The sequence below is a fragment of the Cornus florida genome, unplaced genomic scaffold, assembly GCF_030987335.1.
Source record: "Cornus florida cultivar Cherokee Brave unplaced genomic scaffold, ASM3098733v1 CherokeeBrave_3.0.0_Hap2_Chr03, whole genome shotgun sequence".
NCBI lineage: Eukaryota > Viridiplantae > Streptophyta > Magnoliopsida > Cornales > Cornaceae > Cornus > Cornus florida.
Window position 1 is genome coordinate 44,690,778 of NW_026775573.1, and position 10,602 is coordinate 44,701,379.

General features: G+C 33.7%; 2 protein-coding genes across 2 annotated transcripts; both read right to left on the minus strand.

The window, feature by feature from the left end:
• Positions 1 to 1,047: 1,047 nt before the first annotated feature.
• On the minus strand, positions 1,048 to 1,740 carry LOC132301539 (protein ALP1-like). Its single transcript, XM_059798781.1, has 2 exons — positions 1,212 to 1,740; positions 1,048 to 1,130 (listed from the first exon to the last, which is right to left on the minus strand). The coding sequence occupies exons 1-2, from the start codon at positions 1,738 to 1,740 to the stop codon at positions 1,048 to 1,050; spliced, it is 612 nt and encodes a 203-aa protein (XP_059654764.1).
• A 647-nt stretch (positions 1,741 to 2,387) lies between these two features.
• LOC132301540 (uncharacterized) lies at positions 2,388 to 4,334 on the minus strand. The gene is made up of 4 exons (XM_059798782.1): positions 4,310 to 4,334; positions 4,142 to 4,191; positions 3,042 to 3,326; positions 2,388 to 2,954 (listed from the first exon to the last, which is right to left on the minus strand). The coding sequence occupies exons 1-4, from the start codon at positions 4,332 to 4,334 to the stop codon at positions 2,388 to 2,390; spliced, it is 927 nt and encodes a 308-aa protein (XP_059654765.1).
• Positions 4,335 to 10,602: the final 6,268 nt, after the last annotated feature.

Consider the following 10,602-nt stretch of genomic DNA (forward strand, 5'->3'; position numbering starts at 1 on the left):
AATATTAAAAATAAATAATCTCTAGTCACATTTTACTATACTACATGAGAGTCAACATTTGTAAAAAAATTTACAATAACCTATTTACAAGTTCTTTGCAATAACCTGCTTCAATTTTATTATCATTATACCTGTATAGTCCAACTCAATATTAAAAATAAATAATCTCTAGTCACATTTTATTATACTACATGAGAGTCAACATTTGTAAAAAAAATTTGCAATAACCTATTTACAAGTTCTTTACAATAACCTGCTTCAATTTTGTTATCCTGATACCTGTATAGTCCAACACAACATTAAAATAAAAACAAACTCAATTGAAAGCATAATTGAAATAGAGTGTATAACATTTACAAGTCCTGAAATATTCAACCAATAAATTAAACACGTTTAAGTTGTACATAAAATGTTTAGAACAAAGCATTAACAATACGTAGTTGTCACTAAAAATTAATAAGAAGTTCATAAAGTGGATAACAATGGCAACGATACATCATTTTCATAACAGCACATGTGGCCTTCAAGAGAGCATCAACACACTTCATATCTGCAATAATAGCATTTAAGTTGAATTATATATCTGCAAAAAATATTTATATTACATATATATATTGCAAGCTCACAATAGCAACAAATATATTACATATAAAAGAAAAAAATATACCATCACCTTCAAAAGGATCAAGAGTGCTAAAGAGAATTCCAAATCTGATCAGCAATAGTATTACGCAATTGATCCATTTCTCGAAGCTGAGCCGAAGGCACATGCTCAACAATCTCATCATCTTCACCATCACTTTGAGGAGGATCATTACCATCAAATATGTCATCAGGCTGATGCTGATTTTTGATAAAATTATGTAATGTGCAACAAGCCATTACAATCAATACTTGTGTTGAAAACTTATAAGGAGGCATTGCCCTTAAAATAGCGAATCTCATCTTCAATAACCCAAAGCATCGCTCAATTATATTTCTCAAAGATGAATGCCTATGATTAAACACTTCCTCCCGACCACGAGGTTGTCTAGTCCTACGGTATTCCTAAAAGTGGTAAGTATGACCTCGAAATGGGGCCAAATAACCAGGCTTATTGGCATACCCTGAGTCCACCAAATAATACTTACCTGCCATGTTTAGAATACATAAAGATATATACAGTATGATAAACTAACCATATATTAAGTGAATTTATAAAAAAATATTACCTGCTGGTGGAGCTGGAAAGTTCATTGCCTCATTTTCAGTACACTCATTTAGGATTCTCGAATCATTAGCTGAGCCTTTCCACCCAACTAGCACATATGTGAACCTCATGTCAAAGTCACATACAACCATTACATTTTGTGTGGTATAACCCTTTCTACCACGAAATGGAAGTTGTGTACTTGTTGGCAGAGTTGCAGGAATGTGGGTTCCATCTATAGCTCCCACACAATGCCTGAAGTAAGGGTAAAACCTAGAAGACTCTCTAATCTTATTCGGAATCACAGAAAAATTAGGAGGGGTAATGATATGGGTGCCCAACTGACATACTGCATGCAACACAGCATGGAAGTGTTTAGAAATGGTTTCAGTGGAGTGTTGAAATCTCTCTGCTACAACACGATTCCTTTGATTATGAGATAAAGTGAGCAAAAAGATTGCCACTTGTTCATAAACAGTTAAAAATTTAGAATCCTTTAGCCCTATACCTTTCAGGGTACTACACAATATTCTAAAAACTTCAGGGTACATCCTAAAATTTTCATAACATCTTTCTCTATGGCCGTTTAAAATCTCCATAACATATGTTTCCCCTTGTAAAATGGAATCCCTACAACGCTTCTTTTGATAGAAGTTCTGCTCTTCTAAAAGAGCAGCAAATATTAAGACACTCTCATTATCCTCCTCATCGTCAGATAATTAAATTATTCTTCTTATATTGTTCCACACATCCATTGCCCTATTTAAAGATTTAATACAAGCAAAGCATTTAAGTTAATAAGCAAATCAATTAAATAATAAACAAAACATTTAAATAATAAAACAAACATTTAAATAATGGTATTAAAGTATTTGAGTACTAACAGGCATCCAAGAAATAAAAGTATTTAAGTTATTATAGCCATCCAAATGTGAGATAATAAAAGTATTTAAGTTATTACAGCAATCCAGATGTGAGATAATAAAAATATTTAAGTTATTACAGTAATCCAAATGTGAGATAATAAAAGTATTTAAGTTATTACAGTTATCCAGATGTGAGATAATAAAAATATTTAAGTTATTACAGTCATCCAAATGTGAGATAATAAAAGTATTTAAGTTATTACAGTCATCCAAATGTGAGATAGTAATAAGTTAAACGATGACACAAAACACAATCATCCATAAAGAAAAACTCAAACATTCAGTGCCCAACCAATTCTTACATCCTCAGGTGCCGAAAGAAAAAATTTCTGCCACTTCTCAGAATCATGTAATAACTTCGATACCTTAGCGAATTGGGCCATCTCAATTCCAGGTATTTTTTGTAAAAGGAGCATGGAGGCGTCAAACATTTCATAATCTCTATCCTTTTTTGAGGGAGAGAGAACTTCATCATCTCCTTTCTCACATGAAGATACACGAGTAGAAGTAGAAGATGCTTTAGCTGCTTTCTCTATTGCAGCTTCCATTCTCTCAGCTCTCCTCTCAGAATTCTCATTCATGTTTGACAAGAGTGCAACTATACCAGGAGATAAAGCATCTCTTTTGGCTTTCTTACCTTTACGTAAAGGTGGGGGACTGACCTCACAACCCTCTTCCTCATCATCGTCATCATTGGGAGTGGGCAAAATGATTGTGGGTGGTGCTGTAGTGGATGGGTGGGCATGCATCCCTCTTGCATATGTGTCCCCAAATATAGTCGACATCTTGTCAAAATGCTTACATCCATACTTTTTATACTTATTTGCATTCGTAACAACCTACAAATTTTGGGACAATATTAACCACATAACCAATAATATACAAGATTTTATTATTTATTTATGACTAATAATTAAATTACTAACCTTGCACAACCTGTCCCATCTCTCTTCTTCAACTATAACCATGCCCGTCTCATGGTTATATCCCACGCCAGTCTCCGATAATAATTTCTTAAACTCAGTATAAATTTTCCTCAAACCATTAAACTTATTCCGAAGTTGGGTTAAACCAAATTTTCTCCCCGTTTGAACATTCATTTGTTTGACTAAATTACTCCAACCACTTTTACTAAATGTTGTGCCACTGCGATTATTAGCCTTAACTTCTTCCACCATAATATTCGCGAATTTTTCAATGAGTGACTCATCCTATAACAATTTTCCATCATTCGTAACTTCAACCACTTCTTCAACTGTGAGAGAATCACCGCATTGTTCCACATTCTCAACATTCATATTCATCTAACATATTAATAACAACACTATAATTAATAACAAAAAAAAATAATATTAAACTAGGAAAAACTATTGATGGTATTAAAGTTACTCTATCACAACTACTGATTCATGAATGTTTATACTATTAGAATATGTTTATTCCCCTTTTATACATTTGCTAGAAAGAGCTTATGATTTTAGGTTTTACTTAGTTCCTAGGAAACGTACATATAGTTAATATGGCATAAGTGCTGGAGAAGTTCACACATTTAATAAAGAATACTGAATCAAAATATAAAAAATAAAGAAACACAATTTCAACTATGGGTAATCAAGAACAACACAAAACATTAGTGGTAAACTAAACAGGATTATATCATGACACTAAGCAATAGATACAATCTAACTACACAGAAATAAAAAGATGAAAATGAGTGTAATTTATGCTTAAAAATTAAAAAATAACAGGTGCATAACAATAGGAATCGAAACAGTTCTCCAAGCCAAACCTTATCTAGATAACCCACTTAGTTAAAATAACACATACTCCTGAACAAAAAGATTAGATGAATATAAATCACTATTCTCATAAGTGTTTTTTTTAAACAAATTTCTATTTTTCATAGTAAGGGTGTACAAGTGTACAACATGGAAGATAAAATTAAAGAAAATAATACAATAATTTATTATACTATATATACTATACTTATTGTATGTTATGTACACATCAAGTTTTGAGTATTTACCTTTGAAAATTTTACAAAATCAACCTCTTCAAACCCAAACGATTCCGAACCTGAAATTATAAAAAAAATTATTCAATATTCTACATGCAATTCAATAAACACGCATATATCATCTAGTATTCAAATTTCCGATAAATACTTAAGTTCTTAAACAATTACAAAGCTAACCATTGTCATCTTTAAAGTTAACCATTGATCTTGAATTTGAACCAAAGACAAAAGGTGACTATAACAAGACCATCTTGCAATCAATCATAAAAAATGATATCAAAGTCATGAATTCTCTCTTCCCAAATTGGTAAATGAATTCTTCCTCACACAATTGGCACCCACAGAGTGTCACATATTTGTGATTTAGCCATACCTAAATCAATATAGAAATCAAGAAACTAATTTAAGCGAAATAAAGATGTCTAAAAATTCAAAAATAATAAAAAAAGATTTCGGATAAAAAATCATGATAACATGATTGTAACGAGGAACGAAAAGTTCCGATGCACTCTGGCACAAACTAATAAATTAAACGAAGATTTTGCACATACACATGCATATATACATATAAAGATATATATATATAGAGAGAAGAGGGTTATACTCTTACGAGAAGAGAGCGAATAATCGAGTGTTGTAGAGGGCAATTATGCGGCTCTGTGAAACCGTGAGTGGGGGAGTAAACGGTTGCGAAGAGGAAGAGAATGTTGTGGTTTATATGGCCGCAATTGGGTAGATAGATCTGTATTGAATCCAAGGATCAATCCAATTCCATTGAGAAAATTGCAAATCGATGAACATAAGGGACCCCAAATCATTAAAGCCTAGACGTTTGAAAGATTAGGCACACAACACTACATAATGAACCTGGGTTTCATAGCTTTAAATTATAAGGACTCAACATCAGCATCAAAATGTGAGACCTCATCGGCTTCTATTAAATATCCTTCTTTTTATAAGTACCATTGTATTAGAAAGCATTCAAAAGTTTGAACGCATCCCACAAAAACAACAAGGACTAAATAGGACCCTCAGCCCCACAATATGTCTCGGCTTAAATTCAATATCAACAGCACAGTCTGCACGGCACAAATCCAAGTATAGAGTATCAACTTTACCACTTAGCACCCAATTAATTTATTATTTCAGAAATAAAAAATTGTGGTAATTTTAATAGGATAAATCAGGCATCTTGACCGCTTTAAAAAAGATGAAGCTTTCCGTTCCGCATCAAAACTAGAATTCAAGATCATGAGATCCACATACAAAAATAAAGAATGCACATGCCAAAATCGTAACCATCACAGAATACAATCAAGTAGCATAAGCAGCACCCAAGTAGCATAAGCAATAAATTGAAAAACAAAAATTGGTAAGAAGCAGCACCCAATTATATATAAAACCTTGCCCATTTCAGCATTCTTTTTAAGAAATTCATAAATCTAACCCGTTTCCTGCCCCCGACAAGCAATGGAAAAAAAAAATTGCGAAAAGAAAATGGATTAATTCTACTCATCGTTCATATATAGATAGGACTCTATTTGTTTATATTTCTTTCTTCATTTTCTGGTGTAACTGATCCATTGTGTAAGAAGCAAATCCTTTTTCTTCCAAATAAAATTGAAGTGCCAAATTCATAAATTGAAACAAAAACCAAAACATTTCAAATAAAAAAATCTTTGATAATTTCACAATTTGGATGAAAATTAATTTCGGAAAAGTAATTCACAGATCAAGTACATGAACAAATAGAACCTCCCCAATATCATATCGCTACAATATTCGAGTCAGCATAAATACATATACAAAAGAAGCAAATTTTCCATAACATGAACAACCTCAAAAATAGATAGGACTTGAAATCAGAGTCAACAAGTCATACAATTTAATTTTATGTAAATTAAAATTAGAGAAGATAATAATGAAGAGCAGCAAGATATGCATAAGGAGTTGGTTTCGAATTACCTTCGTTCCAGCTTAGAATGAAATTGCAGACGAGAGAAAGACGCTGAATATTGGAGAACACACACAATCACACACACACATATATATATATATCTATGTATATTTATAAAAACTTAGAAATAGCCTGCCAGAAAAAGAAATCCTTAATACAATAGAAGTGTTGCAGACCCACAACTAGATGGTCCTTTAAATGGATATTGTCTGGGGAAAGAGGTTTTCGGAAGTAAAGCAACATCAAAGGAAACTTTAAACAGGAGCGAAATAGAAGAGATAGAGAGAGTACTCACAGTATCGCAGTCGCCTCTTCTCTAGGGTTTCAGAGGAGAGAGAAAAGATCAGGCCAAATGTTGCAAACGCGTTTTAAACTTACTTCCTCCGCTACAGTGCTAGACCCATTTACTTTAACCGCTACAGTGCTTATTATTGGGCTACAGTTCAGAAACAACAAAAAAACACCGTTTCGGTGTTTCACTTTTGGGCCCAAATTGTGTACTGTTTAAAACAATATTTTTGTACTGTTTAAAACAAAACAAGTACTACCAAACATGTTTTTGGGCCTGAAATGGAGCCCTGTAACAAAAACACCAAAGTAAAACACATGCCAAACAGGCCCTTATAGTGCGGGAATATTATTTCCTTGTAGTCATATAGGAGGGAAAATGGGTCTTCAAAGGAATTTTGGGCCCAACTATTAAAGGGGAAGTGGTGGTCTTTACATAAACTTTGGGCACAATATTAACGATATAGCATACAAGTTGTTATAATATAAAATGCAGGTCTTAAAAAGAAAATTCAAAGGGCAATTAAGTGCTAGTCATTAATATAACCATGTTTTAGCTTTTAATGACTTGCTTGAAACATAAGTCATAAATTAGCACATAAGAAGGCTTATTGTTTATGCATGTCGTCAATTACAGTCGTAAAACATCAATTTTCTTGTAATGTGCCCTAAGACCAACTGGTTTGGGAGTTATTGGCCGAAAGTTCGTTACATAGGTGATTTAGAAAGCTTAATAGACCTGAACATTACACAGTATCCTTTTTAAAAAATGCATACTAGTAGAAAATAAAAATAAAAATACCTTGGGTATCAAAATTTAAAAAGTTTATCTGTGAATTGAGGAATGACATGAGTCAAATATAAGTATGGATAGTAAGCCACATGTTTAAAACTGTGAATTCACTATAAAAATGATTTCGGGGATTAAGATTGTTGAATAAATAATTAAACTGATATGTGGGGACCATAGTTACTAAATTGAGATTGAAGGTTTAAAATTTTTCCTGATTAATATAACTTGTTATACTTGTTGTAATTGACTGACTGATGCATTACTGGGACATTATGATATGAAAATAGGTTTGAATGAGATTATCGTGCAATTAAGGCACTGATTTGAGAAGTTTGTAGGTATCTTCACTGGATACCCTCACGAGACTATAACTCGTGCACTAGGGGTAACGTAGGGGTTTAAAGGCTTGTTGATAGGCTAAATGCAACCGTGATTCCCATGAAAACAGCTTTTTAGTTCTGTATTGCTAAGGGACTAGCCATATATAAGTTTGAGGGTGTGATGAGCACTGAATATTGCATATTCGAGTACCTAAATATGCATATGTTAAGACCTAAAGTGATATATCTATCCTGTTTTATATTGATTTATGTTTATTTCGTATTTTTAGGTGATTTTCCAAAGAAACGGTTAAAACCGAGCTTTTATAATGAAAAGATTGATAATGAAGTTTATCATGTCGTTGTCGAGTATTCATAGCAAGCCGAGAGTCAAAATGGTAAACTTTGGAAGAATTCAAGTGTCAAAGCTCAAGCTTTGAACTCAGAGCTCGAGCCTAATTTAAGTGTGCTCAAGCCTTTGTCTAAGAGCTCGAGCACATTTTGTGTTGGAATTGCAAAGTTGATCCATAGCCTCAGAGCTCGAGCCCAACACCTTAGGATCGAGCACACTGAAGAAAGGATCGATCACCATCAATAAAAAGACGTTTCAGACATATTTTGCTCCCAGAGCTTGAGCCCAAGCTTCAAAGCTTGAGCCCAAGCTTCAAAGCTCGAGCCCAACTCAGAAAACTCGAGCACAACCACTCAGGGCTCGAGCATTGCTGGAAACTCTGGACCTACTTTAGTATTTTAGGTATAACTTTTGACTCAAAACTCTAAATTAAGTAAACTCAGCGGCTCTGGAAAGAAAACTCGAAGCCCAATGTTTTTGTCTATAATATCCATCTCGATATTCGCACTCTAAATGTGTCAAAATCACGTTACAATGTCAGAATAAGTTGTTGGCAGGTAAAGCTCGAGCCTTGACTCCAGAGCTCGAGCTTTGACGTCCTGAAGGTTAAAAATACATGCGGGAATTATATATTTTGACTCCTCTTTGTTTCCTTATGGGCCCAATTGTTACCAAAAGCTGTAAAACCAATCCAAATGGGATTGGGACCGATTCTCCACTATAAAAAAAGAGGAGAAGGCTACAAAAAATCTCTTTTTCATAGTTATTAATCTATCTCTCATGGCAGCTTTTAGGGTTTTGAAGAAGAAGATCCCAAAGGAGTTTTGACGGTTTATGGCGATGAAGACTACAACAACACAGATGAAATCTTGCGTCGTCATAAGTAATTAATTCTTCTCTTAGGGCATTGATGTAGCCCAAATTTGAATACCATGGTTTGATTGTTCTATACTTTGAGAATTTAATATATTATGTATTTTGATTGCATAATCTTGAACAATTGACTTAATTCAATTGGTTTTTAATGATTACATAGTTTTTTAATGATTAATACCTTGTCTTAGATTTAATTATTCTTAAATCATATTCCACCTATTCTTATTGGACGGTATTTGGTGGAGGCCTATCGGACATAAGAATGGAGATCATGCAATGGTGTTCAAACGTTTTTCATGAATGAATGTTTTCATAGTCTATGCCTAGGGAACACGAGTTATACTGCAAAATTAGTTAGAAGTAGATAGGTAAATAATTCGTGATAACCGAAGATAGGTTATAGTTAATTGAAATTCATGAACATCTTTCTTTAAATCTGAATTAAACGAATGTTATTGAGTTTAATTCCATATGATACATAATTATTGAAATCCCAAAATTGAATAGTTGACCATAGTATGAGGTTCGTGATGAAGTCAATTCCTAAGTATTTCTTCTCTTGATCTCAATTATTTTATTTCATTTATTTTCTTTTATGTTATTGAATTACATCACAACACAACAAATCAAATCTCCTTTCTAAATTAAAATAGTATTAATTGAAAACTCGATAAACTACCACAGTCCTTAAGGTTGGACACCCTCAACATAACCCTATCCTACAAGGATTCGTTCTATTGTGAGTGATATTTTATTATTGATAAATAAAAACACACATTATCGGCCACCTAAGCCGATAAGATATTTGAAATTTAAAGTACATTGGAAAGAACTTTTGAACAAGGATTGCGCTAGTCACTTGGAATAAGATTGCAAATCAATGAACTCCAAAGCTTTATTTCTTCTGAATCACCCTTAAGGTAATCTTTATTTAGCCAAATTTGCCGATTTTGGCTTCTTCCTATAATCTCATAAAGTTTGCCGATATCACTTGCCCATAAACTCAGGAAGGACTTGCCCCCTATGCATTTTCTAACTCCATTAGCAAATCATGATCATGATTGGCAGGAATTAAATTATTGTGAAACGTCATTCTAGCCGATCTGCCTATTATCTCTATGATATTTTGCTAAGAAGGAGTTTTCTTAGCTGATTTCCTTTCAGCCGATTGTTTTTCAGCTAATTTTGCATTCAGCTCTATCGGCAAGACTGCATTATGCCTAAAATTCCATTGATCGGCAAGCATGACCTCACTATAATCGGAGGGTTGAAGTGGAGCTTATGGATCAACGAACTGTTGTTGGGGGTTTGCAATCACGTGCCCCCCGGTAGCCACTGGTTTTTTAGCCAATTTTTTTGCAGCCGATTTTGTCTCTGCTGATTTTCTTAACTGAGCTCTAAGTAACCTTTTGAAATTAACATCGGCTAGTCTTTTTTTCCTTTTCTTGAAATTGGGCTGAGGATAGGGAACTAAAATAATTATTTTAACGGATGATTGTTTTTGCCGATTATTAGATATTACAATCGGCAAAGAATTCTGGTACATAGGCCGTTTTGTTTTCAGCCGATGTACCCTTCCATTCATCAGTACTAGGCTGATAGATTTTCCAACTTTGTTGTTGATAAATCATCTGTTGTGACTGATTTACCACCTGCTGATAATCGGCTGCTGGAACTTACCGATAATATGATACTGGTGGCTGAAATTTTGCTGGTGACCGATAATAATCATGCTGATTATATGGCTGATATTTTCTACCGGTGAGAGTCGCAAAATCATTGTTAGGCTGAAGTGGAGCATACGGGTCAACCCATTCCCGTTGCGAATTAGCAATCACATGCCCCTCGGTAGCCCCGGTGGTACTAGTGGAGCTTGTGAGTTAT